Source organism: Miscanthus floridulus, chromosome 10 (assembly GCF_019320115.1).
Source record: "Miscanthus floridulus cultivar M001 chromosome 10, ASM1932011v1, whole genome shotgun sequence".
Classification (NCBI taxonomy): Eukaryota; Viridiplantae; Streptophyta; class Magnoliopsida; order Poales; family Poaceae; genus Miscanthus; species Miscanthus floridulus.
The window spans coordinates 116,278,938-116,298,411 of NC_089589.1; the positions used below are offsets into that span (position 1 = coordinate 116,278,938).

Genomic DNA, 19,474 nt, shown 5'->3' on the forward strand with positions numbered 1-19,474 from the left:
TAACATTAACTACACCAAATAAAAGATTAGAGAGAATTTGCATTGCCTCTACAAGGATTTATTTATTAAGTTCTTTGGACTCTACAGGTAGTTTTGAAATATCTGTTTGCATGTCTTACCTCGTATCCTAATTCAAAATTTTATAGTTTAATTAGAATATTTAGGTGATTGTATATATATAATATTCAATACAAGAATACTCTATGCATGATCTTCTTGAAAGATTTCTACAGTATAAAGACATCTTCGTTTTTCATGCATGCCCGTGCTAACGCTACGGTAAAAACAAAAGAACAATATATCAATTAAAAAATAAAAACAAAACTCATGTTCAAAGTCAAAGAGATAAATTATGGATGCTTGAATTTTGTCATCCATTATCTACCGGCGTGCCTATAAAATAGACTGAATAAACAATTAAACATAGATAGAAAACTAAATTAATGAAAGAATCATTGCAAGACATCAATAATCTCATAGCTTCGGATAATATCGCAAAGCTACTAAAAACTGTAACCGTGCTCTCACCTCAAACATTGTCCAGATAAATGAATTACAATGAAAGAAATGGATATCGGAGATTTCTTCCTGCCAATATAAAATATTATCTTAGCCGCATCACGAAAAGGTCTATAAAGTAGAGTTTGTGAGTCTGCGACGCCGCGCACTCCGTGACTGTGTTAAATTCATAAACTTTGTTTTTTGGGTTAAATGTTACTTTAACGTTGGTATTTAATTTTTACAGTATTGTTATCCTATCGTGCGATCCGTGTGTTTTTAGTATAAATTGTTAGTTATCACATAGCAACGTACGGGCACGCTACCTAGTATAAATATAAAGAATGAAAAAGACGACACGAATGATTGACATTAGGCCAACTCCTTTTGATTCTTTACAAACACCTCTAAAAGTTAACATGTGGGCTGTGGGCATCAAATCAAAACAACAAAAAGAACATGGATTCGACCATAAGTAGCATTTGTCCTCCTTTTTTTTGAAAAAAAGAAAGGTACTGCAGAGTTACAAGATTGTCAATCTTATCAGCACCATCAATTTTTGGCAATTGTAGAACTCAACCAAGACACCCATTGAAGTGCTACATCCTTAGCTCGCAACCCAATTAAGAGTAAGTTCTCGCAAGCCTAGCTCCTCAGCCATTATTAAACTGCATGAAGGGCTCCGAAATGATGACCACTATTTGAAAAAAGAGTAAATGATTATTGTTTCCTTCCATACATGATTGTTTCATTCCATGCATGATTATTGTTTCCTTCCATGCATGATTGTTTCCTTCCATGCATGATTAATGTTTCCTTCCGTACATGATTATTGTTTTCTTCCATGCATGATTATTTCCTTCCATGCATGATTATTGTTTCCTTCCATGCATGTGGCCTCAGGTGATCGATTTGTTTCCTTCAAAGCAGGCGGGGATCGCAGGATGACAATTTCTTTTTCTATCGCGCGGGGTATCGCACGGCCGAAAGGAAGAAACGACCCAAAAAAAAGTCGCACCAAAAAATTATCTTACTTTTGTTCTTTTTAGTTGTAGGAGATTACAAATTTAACGTCCATAAAACTATCGTCAAACTCCTATTGAGACTTACCTTCTCCATTCAAGATCGACGCATACATATGCTTGAACAGTTGAACTGCGTGGAACTTGCCCGTCGAGCCAGGAGGTGCGACTGTGACTGCACATGCGTCATGCATGAATGGAAACGTCTGCACTAGCTAGCTACACCGTTCATTTGCCTCTCGTCTCGTCGTCGTAGCCTCCAGCCTCGTAGGCCCCCCGGCCTCTATTCGCGGACCGCCCATAGCCATTGAACGTTGACCCAATCATAGCCATTGAACGTTGACCCAATAATATGAGTACTCCCTCCGTCCACGTGGTGTCCAGGTTCAAAGCTAGAACTGGACGGAGGGAGTAGGTGCCACAACGCGTTTCTCTGCGCCTCGATTTAAGGACGTGCAGGTTCGGCCGCCTGCGTTATTGATCCAGTTCAGCCGAACACTCCCCCAGGTATGTACTGTGATCTTGTTAGTAGTACTAATATATATGAATCCGACCACACCGGTGTCCATAGGAGTGGGGACCCTATCCCTCCGTAGTTTTTAGTTTTTTATTGATCTTTGTTCTTCTAAGGCTTGGTTTCTGGCATCATCGACAAGGTGGTGGCCACGATGAAGCGTTAGAATAATGTCTCTTCGGCCTTTCCCTACCTCTTCGATGTTCGATCTGGCGTTGACGAAGGACAATGAGAGTTTGGTCTGTTGGTTTTCTTCAGATCTCGATGGCAGTTGGAGTGTTTATCAAGGGAAGCAGTCAGCTGGCTCTCTTCACGGTGACTTTGACCTCTTCTTTTGGTTCGTTCTATTGTATGGTCTGGCATCTCCAATACCCCGATCTTATGATGAAGGATTATAAGCCTGTGTTCCTTGGAGGATATCTCTAGCCGATGTTCTTTCAGTGGATCCTAGATCTCGTTGTCAGTCTTCAAAGCCTTGTATGGCGAGGGTGATTGTAGGTGTCCCTTTCCTTTGCTGTCTCTTCAGTGCGCTTTTCAATCTTTGACAGGCAACGGACGATCAAAGGAAGAAGATGACTGGCTTGATATTTAATGTACTTTTATTTTTTAAGGTCATTCTGTGTCAAGTTATAATTTTGTATGAGCTATTGTTGAGACACTCTATTGAGTGTCTTTCTAGAAAAACTATATATATTAATTCCTTTTTTGAAAAAAAGAAAAAGACCAACAACTACTCATCCGGTCCTCATATTAGGCCAGTCTCGGTGGGGTTTCATAAGCCTGTTCTCAGGAGACTCTCGTGTGTTAGAAACCATGCAAACAAGTTTTATTCCAATGAAAGTAATTTTATTTTCCAAAACTTTTATCATCTCTCTTTGTTTACACTATATTACAAATTTAACATCCATAAAACTATCGTCAAACTCCTATTGAGACTTACCTTCTCCATTCAAGATCGACGCATACATATGCTTGAACAGTTGAACTGCCTGGCAACTTGCACGTCGAGCCAGGAGGTGCACATGCGTCATGCATGAATGGAAACGTCTGCAGCTACACCGTTCATTTGCCTCTCGTCTCGTCGTCGTAGCCTCGAGCCTCGTAGGCCCCCCGGCCTCTATACGCGGACCGCCCATAGCCATTGAACGTTGACCCAATAATATGAGTACTCCCTCCGTCACGTTTTTTTCTAGACGAAGGGAGTAGGTGCCGCAACGCGTTTCTCTGCGCCTCGATTTAAGGACGTGCAGGTTCGGCCGCCTGCGTCATCGTCGTCGTCTTCGTCGTCTTTACTCCGGGTTTCCTGCATGCCCCTGGTGTGCTTCCTCCGTCCCCTCCGATCGATCCCTCGGACGACGTGCAAATCCTCCGGTGCCCTGCCCAGCTGGTGAGTCCTTTATCTTGTACAGTATGTATATATATACGTATCTTGTTTCTAAATTTAGCTAGCACACACCAATTAAGTAAGTCCTTTATTATTAATTATTTAGGATATCGCTTGTTCCTTGTCGTCATCATTTCTATACTTTGTTGTGTATACAACTCGTCCGATCCATGTGCATAGATATATGCCTACGGAATGAGTCTGCAGCATAGTTTAATGTTTGCGCATGCATGCATGGTTGGGGAACGTATTGTATATAAAACCGAGTTCCACGGAGAAAATGTTAAGATTCCTTTTGAAGTTCTTATATTAGAGACTAGCTTGCAGCCACTCGCATCGCATGGATGACCAAATTAACACAGGGCATGCACCGGGGAACAGGCCCGAATGGGATCAGATATGAGAGACCCTCCGGCGTCCCGCTCGCCCCTTCTTCGAATCCCATAATCGCCGGCCGGTACGGCGGTACGGTGGAGGAAGCAAATTGATGGCAAGGCAGCGCTCGCCGGCCGATCGCAGACAGTACTGGAGAAACCGAGCTAGCTAAGCTAGCTACAGAGCATCAAGCTGTGCACGCAGACAGGATTAGGGCTCAATCATATATATCATCGACCACTACTGCACAAAATCTTTTACAAGGTGTTTCCAAAATGGATTCCGAGGTGGTTGGGTCAGCTGCTCGCCTCGGTTATTCGTGGCAGGGCAGTCGGCCCAGCAACCACCTTGGTTAATGTTTTGCCTAGGCGGGCAATGTAAAAGAACCACCTCGGTTAAGGTGTTTGGTTAAGATTCCTGCGGTAGTGGACTTGTGTGGAGAGGGCCGCGGCTGCGTGCTCTTCTTCCTGTATCTGAATCCTCATCCACTCGATGAAGCAAAGAGAGAGACGAACTAGGACGGAGAACAGGTGATTTAGAGTTATGTTTATTTAATAATTTTAGTATTTACATGTGGATTTAGAGGTATATTTATTTATTTTTATAATAGTCAAGGTGGATAATTTAGATAATAAAAAGTTTTATTTTATATTATCTCTGTTAGTGACATATGTGGGTAATTTAGATACAAATTTATGGGTTATCTTGAATTATAGTTCTAATGGCAGAGGTGCATAATTCAGATGTAAATTTTGAAAGTTAATTTCAGTTTGCGAGTCGTTGACGAAAATTGCCTCCTCTTTATTTATATATAATAAAACAGTCCGACCGCACATGCAAAATTTTGTTTGTTTGTCTCTCATATTCTAACAATATATTACACTTCCATTAGATTTCTATTAATAGATTAACTAATTGCGGACTTGTTGGGTCCTACATATTCTCTTCATCCCAAAGTAAGCATACATCTCATTTCCTAAGGACTCAAATTATTTAGAGTTTGGTCAAATATTTATATAAATATATTAGTATTCATGAAGAATAATAAGTGTTATTAGATTCAACATAGAATGTAATTTTATAATAAATTTTTTTGGAGATACAAATGTCATTATTATTTTCTTTACGTCTCGTCAAATTTAAAAAAGTTTGACTCCTTGAAAGTGGAATATGCGTTTATTTTTGGACTGAGGAAGTATATAATAATCTATTAATACATTACCAAGTGAATGCGATTAGTAGGACTCATCTGATATTTAATTAATACATATATTTTGTTTTATTAATAAAGATATTCTATTGACTAACTATGAACGTTGTTACTGCACATATGATATTTTAATAATTTATTGCCAAGTGACGTGATTAATAAGATCCAACTCATCTAATATTTTATTAACTAATTGTGAATGTCGATAATGTGATATTTTCAATACATATATTTTGCTTTATTAATATATTGTTTTTGTTAACTAACTACGAACGTTAGTACTATTGCAGATATGATATTTTAATAATGTATTACCATGTGACGTGAATAATAGGACTCGTCCAATATTTTATACTAACTAACTGTAAATGTTAGTACTATCGATCAAGATTTTCTACGAACCGTCAATGTTTTTTTCTCCTAAAAAGTGATTTTTATCTATAATGGCAGAGGTGGGTAATTTTCTAGAAAACAGATCCAATGGTGATGGATGGCTAGAGTCTTTGATTTAGTGGTTGTATGTTTCTAATTAATGTGAGAATTTTTAGTATTTATCTTTTTTTTTTCTAGTGCATCTGGTGAGGATTAATGTGGAGGCTCTGTTAGGGCTTCTAATTAGTAATAGTAAGATTCTACTATAAATATCAAATCAGCTCAAAACCAAAGCTTACAATACTGTTTCTGCTTGGCAAAAAGTGACCGTACCTAGTATCCTATTTTTAACAATTCTTAGAGATGATTTTGAACAAACTTTACTTTTACAATAAGAGCAAGTATAGAAATGGGCGTGACACCGAGCATATCAGCTCGTGTGGCTGAGCTGGACGAGAGAAGGGAGGAAGAAATAAAAAAAAATTAATATGGTTGCTAGAGAATATCAAGAGACAAGTTATCGTAAGAATTGGCTCTAATTTTGCTGATATGGCTTGTCTTATAGACAAGTTATTGACTCTCTTGCTCTAATCATGCTACTGCATATTAATAAAAAAATGATATTATTGGCTTATTGCACATGGATAGGGACAAGCAAGATCTAGTCTGGCGTGGCGCTAATCCACTTTATATTTTTTTTTCATTTTTGCTATTTCCTCAATTCAAATGATGGTTGTGAAAATCCTCTTATATATTTTGGGCAAGAGGACCTCGCGCCCTCAGGGTTGTTGAGGCTTAATATGTGTCGATGTTTATGCATGCCTAAGCTAGTTTTGTAACACATATTTTGTTTCTCATACTTATTATAATAATCATTTTTAATTTTATATAAAGGTCCTTTGGTCCGGCTCATAGATATAGGTGTTCTTTTAGAAGACAAAATAAGTCAAATAGAGTCAATGTTAAGTTTCTGACCTTTTTAGAATTTCCACGATTTATTTTTCCATGCACATCTTGTAATGACTAACATGGAAGCTTCTTTGGAGTCTTTAATCAGACTTTTCTCTACTTAACTCAATTTTGAAAACATAAGTCTTCAATTAGGAAAATTATAATTGTGTTCATGTTGCCTATCATACGGATTTGGAAATGATATTCCCGCTGCTTTAGAGCATCTCCAAGAGGTCCTCTACCACAAAATACAATGCATGGTAGTTTTCACACGAATTTAAGAAACATCCTTCTCGCTCTTTATCATAAATTTAGAAAACAAATAAAAAAACATGCTCCAATAGACTCTCAACACCACTCTATCTTTTCCACCCTCCAAAAACCACCCTTCTCGCTCTCCCTTTTGAGAGACTACATTACTCTCTAAATCTATATCTATCTATACACCAAAAAGACTGTAACGTCATCATCTACCAGGTGATACCAAATCTTGATCTTGCTCACGTATCCGCATACAGCATGAATCATCCTCCACTCGGGGCTCACGCATCCGCGTGCTACCCATTTCCAATATGAAACCGGATCCACATGTCCGCGTCCAATACGAAGTCCTCGGAGCTCACGCGTCTGCATCCAATTACTAAGGTAGAGTCCAAAAATTCATGGTCCTAGTGCAACGGGCATACATCTAATGTAATATATAATAGCTTTATCATGATTTTTTCACACAAGGAATTTTTTTATAATCTATTGGAGTATAGAGAACAAAAATTGGAGAGTCTATTAGAAACACGAGAGGTATGCAAAAGGAATATCCTTTGAATAGCTCTGCAAATAGGAATCTAGAGCTGAATAGCTCATGTTTCACCTAATGTTTCTTAACAAAGATTTAGTAATATGATGTGATGTCACTTATTGTCTATTATAGTGGATTGATTTTTCAAAATATTCTCCATATATACCCCCTGTTGTACTATAAGGTTAACTTCCATCTTGTTTATTTTGTGTAGTAGGGAAACATATTTGATCTTCTAGAAAGTACAACAGAAAAGAAATGGCCACTCAAGTTGATACATATCGCACTCTCGAGTACATGCTATGTGATAAAATAGGAGAGCCATTGAGTCTTAAGCAACACTTCTTGGAAACCATCACAAACAACTTCTCCAAGGACAACCTTATTGGTTGTGGCGGATATGGGGAAGTATACAAGGTATGTGGGACTTTTCCTTTCTAGTCACAAAAGCATTTCAAAACCTAATAAAATATAAAAAGTATTTCACTACATATTTATTCAGTAATGAGAACACTTTTCCAACAGATTATGAAACCCTTAGAAGGGGTGGATTAGGGTCTGTTAAAACTAGGCAAACTTGGCACATATAAACACCTACATAAGTCAATCTAGATGTGCACTAGATTTCTGCTGCTTATGATGATATCTCTATCACACAAAAGTTTTGTAGCATAGATTCCAATCCTATTAACTATTCTAAGAAAGTAAAGCAATCAATACATGCCAGGTCAAAGAATACAATGGGTATATAAAGAGTTATGGAAAATGCAAACTCCTGCATGGCAGCTTTTTACAAATGTATTGAAAAGGCCGCCCTTTTCCCTAATTCTTGTTGGAGTCCCTAGTAAGGAAGCCCTTATAGAGCCAAGCTCTCAGTCGAGTAACTCCACGCAAATAGCCGAAGGGCTTTACTATGCATAGGTGGGTATTCACATTGCCTCATCCGAAAGACTCTATATTCTTCACTCAGTAGAGGTTTTGGCTAAAACCAAGGGCCTCTCATTCTCACACAACGGCGACCACACAACAAATGATATTTGAGGGTCTCACAAGAGTAGAAGACGTGCAAGCCCCAGATTACAAATTACAACATTTGGTGCACGCAAGCATAACAAGCAAAGAGATATGCAAACCTAGCCTGCCACTATGGTAATACCTAAAGAAATGAGCTAACTAGTCCAAACCGGGAACTAATCATTAGCACTAAAGACTTAACCTTCTCTTGAACACTTTTGAGGCTAGAGACCACAAATATGTGTGTCTACATATAATCCCACTACAACAATTCAGAATGAGCTAAATCCATATGTATAATAGCCGCAAGTACACAACTAGTTGTTGCACACAATTTCACACATTATGCGATCACTAGATCTTCCAGTGGTTGTAAATGGCCATCACTAGAACATCCGATGGGTTGCACTCACCTGGTTGTTGTGCCCTAGTACACATCACATCATGGTCCAAAGAAAATTCTCAATGGGAACTAGACCTTTCGGTGCCTCCCACTATGTCTTTGGTGTGCTTTTGTAGTCATCAAATAACTAGGGTGCATGATTTCTCCTATCACTGAACCTTCCATTGATCCTGGCATGCCTTTTTCCTAATCCTTAAAACAAAGCTATAGTAGTAATATTCTAATGGCTCAAGTTTATCACAAGATCATCCAATGAAGCATTTCATCAGGTCCTCATGATGATGAACAATTAATGTGGTGGTCTTGATCTGAGTCTGGTGCTACTGTTCAAAGCTCTGGTGGTCTATGTTTCTTTGTTTAATTTTGTTTCTTCATGATGGGTTGTTTGCTGATGTTTTGGAGTATTCATCACGTACACTTGGTCTTCCATTGAGGTGCACTCTCCCAAGTATATCAACTTGCATATGTCAGACTAAGTCCTTATATACTAGCACACGTTAGTCCCATTTGTCATTTTGTCACACAATCAACAAAATCATAACTACAATTTTGAAAACTTTTGAGCACCCGTGTCGAGAACGTAAACTTGGTTAGACATGTTTGACCATAAGTAATGTTGCCTAGCACTGAAAGAATTGCACAATTGAATCCTGAAATAAAATTTTGAAAAATGTGAGCACCCATGTGAAGTCGAGAGCATGAACTTGGGTAGATAGGTTCCACCACAAGGAACCTAGCCATCTAAGCTACGCTCAATTTGCATCTTTGTTCCTTTGCTAATACTCGATAGTGTTGTGGATGATGCAATCGTGCCTTGCCATGACAAAGCCTTGCACGAGCATATGTACTCAAAGGGGCATTGTGTAGGCTATAAGACAATTGGGATCCACTCCTACTACACTCTGAGGGATGGTTCCCTTCAAAGTTGCACTAGAGAAGCTCAAGATTTGAATTGTTCATTGTTTTCCTTCCTATAGTGCATGCCTCTGACCATTGCTACTCTTCCTCTAAGTGAAGGGTTTCATTTTCATTAGAGATGCTGAAGGAGTGGTTTAATCTAGATGCCACTCAATGTACACTTTCAAAACATGGAAATTGTTCCACACTAGCATCGGGCACATTAAATTCTACGACTAGCCAATAAAACAAAACTAAAACTATGCATTGGAAGCTGTGGTTTCATCCATCAATGCAATAGCTCTAAATGATGTGGCCCTCTTACAACATCTCCAGTTGTTCCCAAAAAAATGGGTAAACCAATGAGTTTTACAAGTTACTAAAAAAAGTAGGGAGCATATTTGTCGTCTTACTCCAACCATTTCCAACATCTCACTTCTAAAAGCTATAAGGCAATTTTGTATCCAAAATCCAGGACTATTTTCAAATCATCCCAGCCAGTTCTATACTTTCTTTCTCTTCTACATTTGCATACTTTCTTTCTCTTGTACATTTGCATTGTGAACCCTATCCTTCTTCGATGCATCCTCACACCTCTAGATCGGCCGCTTGGATATAGACACGTATATATTTGTGCAATTGGATCAATTTTGCCAAGTGTAGAAATATTGGGAGTTGAGATGAGGAATTGTGGGAGAGGTTTTTTTCAATCTTGCCAAAAAAATAAGATTGGAATTGGGTTTTGGAAACTCTTGCAGATGTTCTTAGAATCAACAAAATATCCACCCATTGAGATTGGCCACTATGGCTACTGCGCTGAATACTGCTTAAGGAAACAATATAATTCAAATGATATATAGGGGCAACTATGAGGTGGTTGAATAGAACGATGCCATCGAGGGGGGAGGGGGCTTGATATTGATCTTGGAACTCATAGTGTAAATCAGCGATAATGACCTCATGAAACACATTGTAGGGCCACACACGTGACCCACTTTACGAAATTCATTAGACGTAGAGCCAAAACCGGATTTTGTTCCAACTATGAATACAAAATACCAGTTGATGATGACATGTAAGGAAAAGAATGTTCAATTCGTAATCCATTATAAACTCAGTGGAAAATGACTAATGTATAATCCAATCCTTTTAAGACCAAGGCAATCAATGATGATCTAATAACAACAGAATCAGTATATCTACATGTGGTTCCATGTCAAAAACTAGATCTTGGATTTAAAATCTAGTGTTCACATCTAAAAATTTAGCAAATTTGACAAAGCTAATTGATGCAAATAAGGGAGTCTAGATATATGTGTGGACCCATGTTAAAACCGAGCACCTGCAACTAAACGTCACATTCATACAATGAAAGTTTAACGAAATTCACTAAAAATTATTTGATATGGCACATTATGATATTTAGGTACTCCTTTCAGATAATATATAGCTCGATTTAAATGTGTGACCCAAGTAAAAAGGCAGACCTTGGAATTTGAAAACATTGTGTTCACACCTTAAAATACTAGTGAAATTAACTAAATTTGTTTCAAGGCCAACTAGCAAGATATATGTACAACCACATACTTCTCTACCAATTTTGAAACGTCTGATCATAAAATTGAAGCTCTAGGTCCATATAGTATAGATCTATCCTCCATCTAACCAAAACCTATCCATGCATCATAATTGATGTCACTTTAGCTAATTTACAAAATCATCGAGACACCTAGCTTGCTAAGACATTGCAACTTGGATCCGCGATTGAAATGTTTCTGGCACCAAAGTTGGATTTCCTCTTTCATACCAGCAAAACTACATCCACCTCCCTTGAGCTCACTATTTTTCGGACATATAGCAGCACGGTCTAAACATTGGCAGAGCTCTGAGAGGAAGAAGACTATTTTTACTCTGGTGATTATTTCACACGGTTCAAACCGTTAACGTGATTAATTAGCAGGTAGAAATCAGGTGCATTTATACTAGCAGATTTTGGTAAGATGTGCATACTTGTTTTCCACCTCATATAAGCTAAACTGTAGAAAATAAGTATGTATAACTATGTCAAACACCAAATTACAACAACTTCAAATTATTTTAAGATAGATATAACTATGTGACTTTCATGTTTCCAAAATATAAATTTTATAAGAGTTATGGTTTGTCGCTGCTTTACATGTTTGACCAGATCTTGTCCAAAATGTCAAGTATTTATGACTAGGGGGAGTACATCATTATAAGCCTTTTCTTAAGTTAGATGTTGGCAATTGTGCATACCTATTTGAATTGTTAATTCACCTCTAGATGTTGGCAATTGTGCATACCTATTTGAATTGTTGGTTCACGTCTAGTTTATTTAAATAATTAGTTATGATTTAATCTCACAGGGCATCCACAAAAATAAATGAACAAATATTCTATCAGAATTTATAGATTATTTCTTTTTTCTAGCCATTGTACATTTTTACTCTTAAATAGATACATGCTTGTGGAAATATTATATAAAAAATTGAGGAGAGTAGTTCAAAACTTACAGGGAGTGCTTGAAGATGGCCTTGTTGCTGTCAAGAAGTTATACTCAGCTCATGCAATCGAAGACGAACCATTTCATCGCGAGGTTGATTGTCTAATGAATATTAGGCACCACAATATAGTCTTGTTTGTTGGGTACTGTGCGGAAACACAGGAAGTCGTCGTGCATCAAGAAGGGAAAAATATTTTTGCGGAAAAACAAGAAAGGTTGCTTTGCTTTGAGTATTTGCGTAATGGAAGCCTTCACAAGCATCTTACTGGTATGATTGTGGAATAACTTAAACATGTGATCCAGTTACTCGAAATGGATGGGCTTTCCAATCTTAGTACTCCATTGAGTCCAAAATATGTTGCACTTTTGATTTAGCATGGTCTTCCATGTGTTTGAAATATGTAATGAATTTATGAGATTGTGGTTGCACTTTCCAAGAAAAAATGCACACATGTAACTACTTTTTAGAGTAGATATCTTAAAAGTTATTGATCATCAAGTTCAACAAGTTTAATTATATTCTGTTCAAAATGTCAAGCTTGTAAGACTAGAGCAGTAGATGTGTGAAGTATACATCAGCATAAGCTTTAGAAACCATAATTGTATTGGTTAGTAGGACACATTCAAAAGCTACTGCAATGTAAAATTGTATAAAACAAATGAAAATTTTGTTTTACAGCGCACTGCAATGAGGTTTTATTCACAAGACACTTGACCAATCGGTTATGTCTACATCACTGCACAAACAAGTGGCTTTGTTCCGTGAGACACTGGAACAGGGGAAAGCACTATTATGAATGTTTCTTCTCCATGCATAAGAAACTTTGCAAAATGATGCAACATTATAGAATACACCATTATGAATATTCTATTTCCCCGTCTCTGTGTACAAGAAAATGATGTAACTATTTAATTTTGACCAAGAAAAGTGCACATACATCTACAACATGAAATTAGTTTCAGTAAATTCTTCATGAAAAAAAGGTCATGATAGTACATTTATTTGGAAACCTATAGATGTTAATATATATTTTCTAAAAACTAGGTAAAAGTTACAGAAGGCCTGATTTTGATCAAAGTAAACTATAATTTGGAATAGAGAGAGCAAAATACTATATGAAGTTTTAATAGAATGCATTTTTATGTACTATTTCCATTGTTGATTTGAGGATTTATTTTATTTATTATTATTGTTGACGTACAATGAGTGATATTCATGTTTTTCAGCTGGACCATGTGGACTTCCATGGCATGTTTGTTACCAAATAATAAAAGGAATTTGTCTGGGCTTGCACTATCTGCACGAGAAGAACATAATTCATTTAGATCTAAAACCGGACAATATATTGCTTGACGATGGCATGGTGCCTAAAATTGCAGATTTTGGTTTGTCAAGGCTCTTGGGGGATGAAAAAAGCCGCACGATCACACAACTAAGACGCGGAACATGGTGAGCTATGTATATACCAAAAAAATAGGGATATTATCCTTGCAGGTCGTTTTTTAAATCAAAGATATCAAAATGTTTTTTCTCCGTTGTCAGCCGTGACATTATCAGTGTTCATGCATGCAGGGGTTACATGGCACCTGAGTACTTAGATAATGGAGTGATCACAATCAAGTCAGACATATATAGCTTGGGTGTGATAATCAGACACATGGTGAAGGGACGTAACTCGGCAGATACCACTAATCAAGATGTATGTTGAAGAAGAAATATATATAAGATTTTGTGTGTGTATATGTATATTCTTGTAATAATAAGGAGATACATTGTTAGCCAGGTACTAGAGAGCTGGATGATTAGGCTGGAAAAGGATTCATCACAAATGAGGCAGCAGACCCAATTATTGGAAATAGGCTACAAAGAGCAAATAAAAGCGTGCTTCGAGATATTACAGAGGTGCACACGGCCTGCACCAAAGGATAGGCCAACGACAGAGGATATCCTACTTACACTGGAGGAAACAGAAGCAAGGGTCAAATTGGTCGCTGGGCCTACTCCAAATGCCTGTCAGGTATGTACATACTTATCGGGATAATATATTAGACATTTTCACTATATGTAGGATAGCAACATAGGCATATTTTGTGTGAACCGTTTAAATTCCACAATATACATTTTTTATGTATGGAACCGTCTCTGTAAGCTTATTCCATACATCTTTGCATATTAATCCATATATATAAATCACACATTTACAAATTAAGTCACATTTTATACAAACAATGTCCATCCCCTACATCATTCAATTGCCACATTTCGTACAAATATTACATATTTCATATACTTACGTATCTTTAATTTCAAGCCAACAACACGTCAGTACACATATAAAAAGTGCACATTTGTATGCTCCATTCGTCCCTAAATATACACATATCTAGCAATTTCGGGACAATTTAAGCTAGAAGAGGAAAAAAAAAATCCATAATGCACTAACTAAACAGCTATAACCACGCTCGATTGGTATAATTGCAGTTTTATTTTTGGTTAATCAATGCAGTATAAATGGTAGGCTCAATTAATCATTTGTTGGTTTGGGCATACCCACATATTGCCATAATTGTAGGCAATGCGTTCTGCTAATGGATGCATCGAATGATATGTTTAGTTAATTATTTGTAGTGTTGAGCAATTTCATCCTTCAAATGTTTCATACTTAGTGATGAATTTGAAAGCTTCAAATACTTGTATTTAGGGACTGAGAGAATAAATAATAGACTAATATGGATTAATTAACTTTCCATTATATAAACGCACTTGTTCATATATTTCTATGGCAATGTCAATTAATCTTATTTTTTTCAGTTTATGGATTTTTAATCTTAATTGGTGTGCCACAGCTTGAGCTTGCCAAATTTGGGCCATGGGGTGGAGATGGGGGGAAGCCACGAGACATCAAAATGTTGCCTTACCTCTTGGACAACATAACAATTAGCAGTGGAACTATTATCGACTCTATCGGGTTTTCATATACTGACCACTATGGACAGCACCACACTATTGGGCCTTGGGGCGGTAAGGAGGGTAAGAATAAGGTGAGCATGAAAAGAATAATGCTTTCTGTACAAATATAAATGATGTTATTTAGATGTGTGCAACACTGCACGAAGTTAAATTTGCACTTGTGGATGTAATCATTGTTTAAGCTTGGGGGACTACATCTCAAGACATGCCAGCATGCATAGGCAAATGCAGGTAGCTAGCATGATGATATGACTCCAAAACTCTCGTTTCATATAAATGCGAGTACAAGCAATACAACCCATCCAATGTGTAGTCTGCTATTAGTGATGTTTTATAACCTCTAGTAAATTATCTATTGCATATATTGTATGTACCTCTGACAAGGTAGGATTGATTCACACCACCCCTTCACAAATGGCAAAATTTTCATAGTTCCCATGGGAAATATATAACACAATGACTCGACTACCACGCAAGAGAATGTCTGACACATTGGACCCAAAGCTGTGAGTGGCCTGTCATGTCTGAGTAGTTTCCTACCTCGGATATTGAGACCAAGCTATATCACTAGGATGACACTACTTTTCTCTCTTTCTTTAATTCCAATGCTAAATCAGGTAAAACCATAGGTGGCGGTCATCTATCTTTGTCCTAAATCAAACTATGCAGGTTTGACCAAGTTTATAGAAAAGAATATCAATTAATAACATGAAATAGGTTAATTTGAAAGTATGTGTCATGGTGAATTTAGGGACAATTATTTGATATCATAAATGTTAGCTTTTTTTATAAAAGCTTAGTCAAACTTGAGATAGTTTCACTTACCACAAAAGTTAAACCATCACTCTTTTGTGTGATGGAGGTAGTAGGCATTAAATTGTTGCTGCTAGGACATTTGTTGACATGGTAAAACTGTAATGAAATAAGTGAGGTAAGAAAGGCCTTCATTGAGGTACACCTTGGGCATGAAAACATTTCTTTGAGAACACATCTTGGTTACTTTATCATATCCATGATTCATACAACAATTAATTGACTTCTAATAATTACTAAGAAAGAACACCATGATACTACTACTATAAGGGTATATCATCCCTCTTCATAAAGCATGTCATCTTTGTAGAACTTGCTGTGAAAGATTGGATTTGCAGTAGCCTAGTGGTAACATTTGGACTCATATATAATTCTATAAAGAATCATAAGTAAACTAGGGATTTTGATGACATTCCTAAGTTATAATTTAAAGTACTAAAATTTGGTACTCGAGATGCCAATTTCACATACCTCCTATGTTGTAGTAAAGGTAAATCTTGATACCTCTCCAAGGCAGTATCTGACTACTCATGATTGTCTACAGGATATTTCAATGTGAAATATTGTTTCTCTTTCTCTTGTAGATTCAACTAGGTCCTTCGGAGTTTCTTACAGGAGTATCTAGAACAATCGGTCCATTCAAAAGTCTAATAAATGTTATAACATCACTTACGTTTGTCACCAACACTCGTAGTTATGGACCATTTGGAAAAGGCCGAGGAACACAATTCCACATTCAAATGCAAAACAATGGCCGGGTTATTGGTTTCTTTGGTCGTTCCAACCAATATCTCAATGCGATTGGTGTCTACACAAACCAAGATGTACTACAAATTTAGTCCATACTAGTTTTTTTTATCTGTGTTTTCATTCAAAACTTTACTTAATCAGTTCACTTCTAGGCTAGGGTTGCAAGGATTGGGCCTTTGGGTGGAGATGGAGGGGTTCTTCATGACATCATAGTAATAAACCACATCATTTAGTTAGAATGGCAATTTTTTATGGAACTATCATGAGTTCACTCTTGAGTTTTTATCCAGGACCACAATGGGCAGCAGCATAGTGCAGGTTCATCGGGAGAATGTGGAGGTAGCGATCATAAGGTGAGCATTAATCGTTATGAAATCTAGCTCTCGACTCTCAAGATAACTTTCCTAATTTCTAGTGTTAATTCCTGTTCCCAAGCCTGATGTGTATGCCAAATTTGGCCCATGGGGTGGAGATGGAGGAAAGCCACATGACATCAAAATTCTACCCTACCGTTTAGATAGGGTTAAAATTAGTAGCGGAGTTATTATCGATTCAATTGAGTTTTCATACACCGACCACGATGGCCAGTACCACACTACAGGCCCTTGGGGCGGCCATGGAGGAGACAATAACTCTGTGAGTGTGATGAACAGAATAAATCTTTCCTGTACCAATATGAATTATATTGTTTAGATGTGTGCAACACAAAGTTAAATTTGCATTTATGAAGTTCATGGTTATTGTTTTAAATTCGGGGGACTACATCCCAATACATGCACATGCAGAGAGAACTAACCAGAGACAGATAACCAGCTTGATACTATGACTCCTAATTAACATTGTCCCTGCTGAATTGTAATGCCACTCTCTCCAAAACTCTCATGTAGTACATGCAAACACGAAATATAATTTTGAAGAAACTATCCATTCAGAATGTGGTTTATATTGTAGTGTCTACTTGACTTGGTAAGTATGAAAACCATCTCATAGTTTCTAAGTTGGATCTTCCCTAATAAATTAGGGTTTTTAAGACATTCCTAAATTCTAATTTAAGGTGCTAAAAGTTGTACATAAGATGGCAATAGTTTTGTGTACCTCATATGTTATACTAATGTATGGTAAATCTTGATAAATACCTCCCCAAAGGCATGGTACCACTAAGGCCCCCTTTGGAATGGAGGAAAAATTCTTGTTTTATGTGTTTTTCTAGTGAAAATGAACTGATTCCTATACAACTCCCGCAAAATTCCTACGTTTCAAATGGCCCTAAAAGTTACTACCTGAGCCTAGGTATTCATAATTGTCTGGGGGTGTATATTTCAATGTGAGAATAATTTCTGTTTTTCTTGCAGTTTCAGCTAGGGCCTTTGGAGTTTCTTATAGGAGTATCCGGATCAATCGGTACATTCAATAGTCAACTAAACATAATAACGTCTCTTACGTTTGTCACCAACGCTCATAGCTACGGACCATTTGGAAAAGGGAGAATAACATCTTTTCACATTCCAATGCAGGGCAATGGCTGCATTGTTGGTTTCTTTGGGAGTTCTGGACGATATCTCAATGCAATCGGTGTCTACACAAATCCTGAGTTAAAATTAATTAGGAAAGAAGAGGTACTAATTTATTATTCCATATTAATTTTAGTTGAAATTTGTCTTCTTGTTGGTTCGTTCGTTCTAATTTTTTACTGAATCGGTTTTTTTTTAATTGCAGGCTGAGGTGGCCAGGATTGGACCTTGGGGCGGAGATGGAAATGTTCTTCATGACATCACAGAAAAACCACATCACCTGCAAAGAGTGACAATTTTCAGTGGGGCTATCATAAATTCACTTGAGTATATATACAGTGACCACAATGGGCAGCAGCACACTGCCGGTCCATGGGGCGGCTGTGGAGGAAACGGCCGAAAGGTGAGCCTCAATCGTAGTGAAATCTAGTTTATATATGCAATTCATGTGGTCCATCATAACTTATCTCTTTTTGAAAAAATAATAAATAACCAGCAGGAGGCAGTTTTTTATACTAGTAGTATGGAAAAGGTAATGCGTGCCCAGGTTTTTTACTGTTTGCTACCACCAAAATTTCCAAGCCAATCATTGAACTCCATCTGGTGACAGATTCGTGTGCTGCGCTGGTAGGGTGACCGGTGAGTAAAACCTGTTAAGGCCTAAGTTTGGATGTCTATGTATATTCACATCAATCCAATGTCTATTGAAGTGGTTTGGTTCAACTAAATTCCATATCAAACCATTCTAACACATATGGATTGGGATCAATACATCATACATGAGCATCCAAACATAATGCCCTTACTGTATTAAACAATATGCAGCACACCTTGTCCAAATTAAAATATATAGACATCAGCTTAATTAACCATTGCTATTTTTTTTTCTCTCTGTTCCTTTTTGCAGATTCATCTTGATCCTGAAGAGTTTATAGTGGAAGTTTCTGGAACATTTCATCCATGTGCATGGGACAGATCAATACCAAATGTTATATCTTCTCTTACTCTTGTCACCAACACAGGCAAAACACATGGGCCTTTCGGAACACAGCTTGGAGCTGCTTTCCACGTTCCGGTGCAGAGACACAGCAGGATAGTTGGCTTCTTTGCCCACGGAGACAATTACATCGAAGCAATTGGCGCCTACGTTCGCACTCTGTAACCAAAGCCTGTACATTGTATTCTTGAGTACATTGTTTCTCCATGATCATGGTATCTTACTGGTTACGAAAGAGAAACCCAAAATGTTACTAGCTGTTGTGTAGTATAGCACGTACTCCCTTGATCCCGTAAAAATTGCAATTCTAGGACTGAGCATGCATGCCAAGAAATGATGCTGAATTACGATAATACCCCTATACAGTTCAGTGCCAACAGACAGAGATACAGTTCGCTGACAGAAGGAGCTTGTACGGGAGTGTTCTGAGATACAGTTCGCACGCTGATAGAGGCTTGTACTGGAGTGTTAC

General features: G+C 37.4%; 1 protein-coding gene across 14 annotated transcripts; it reads left to right on the forward strand.

Annotated features, from left to right (window-relative positions):
- Positions 1-1,931: 1,931 nt before the first annotated feature.
- On the forward strand, positions 1,932-19,044 carry LOC136487018 (cysteine-rich receptor-like protein kinase 44). 14 transcript variants are annotated; one of them, XM_066484127.1, is made up of 17 exons: positions 1,932-2,027; positions 2,151-3,421; positions 7,337-7,539; positions 11,973-12,228; positions 13,188-13,410; positions 13,534-13,660; positions 13,745-13,978; positions 14,808-15,002; positions 16,329-16,568; positions 16,647-16,706; positions 16,785-16,847; positions 16,930-17,130; positions 17,847-17,926; positions 18,009-18,110; positions 18,211-18,408; positions 18,505-18,644; positions 18,913-19,044. In XM_066484127.1, exons 3-14 carry the CDS (start codon positions 7,381-7,383, stop codon positions 18,088-18,090), a joined length of 1,920 nt encoding a protein of 639 aa, XP_066340224.1. In that variant the 5' UTR covers positions 1,932-2,027; positions 2,151-3,421; positions 7,337-7,380; the 3' UTR covers positions 18,091-18,110; positions 18,211-18,408; positions 18,505-18,644; positions 18,913-19,044. The 14 variants fall into 14 exon arrangements, with proteins under 14 accessions (XP_066340224.1, XP_066340226.1, XP_066340225.1 ...); XM_066484129.1 differs by having other exon boundaries at positions 1,938-2,027; positions 2,293-3,421; XM_066484128.1 differs by having other exon boundaries at positions 1,945-2,027; positions 2,177-3,421.
- The last annotated feature ends 430 nt before the right edge of the window (positions 19,045-19,474 follow it).

What these genes read in the sequence shown, in the direction of transcription:
- LOC136487018 (XM_066484127.1), top strand. Translation starts at nt 7,381, where the DNA reads ATGGCCACTCAAGTTGATACATATCGCACTCTCGAGTACATGCTATGT. An exon ending in CCTTCACAAGCATCTTACTG is followed by an intron (nt 12,229 to 13,187) that starts GTATGATTGTGG and finishes CATGTTTTTCAG; the next exon opens with CTGGACCATGTGGACTTCCA. An exon ending in GTAAGGAGGGTAAGAATAAG is followed by an intron (nt 15,003 to 16,328) that starts GTGAGCATGAAA and finishes TTTCTCTTGTAG; the next exon opens with ATTCAACTAGGTCCTTCGGA.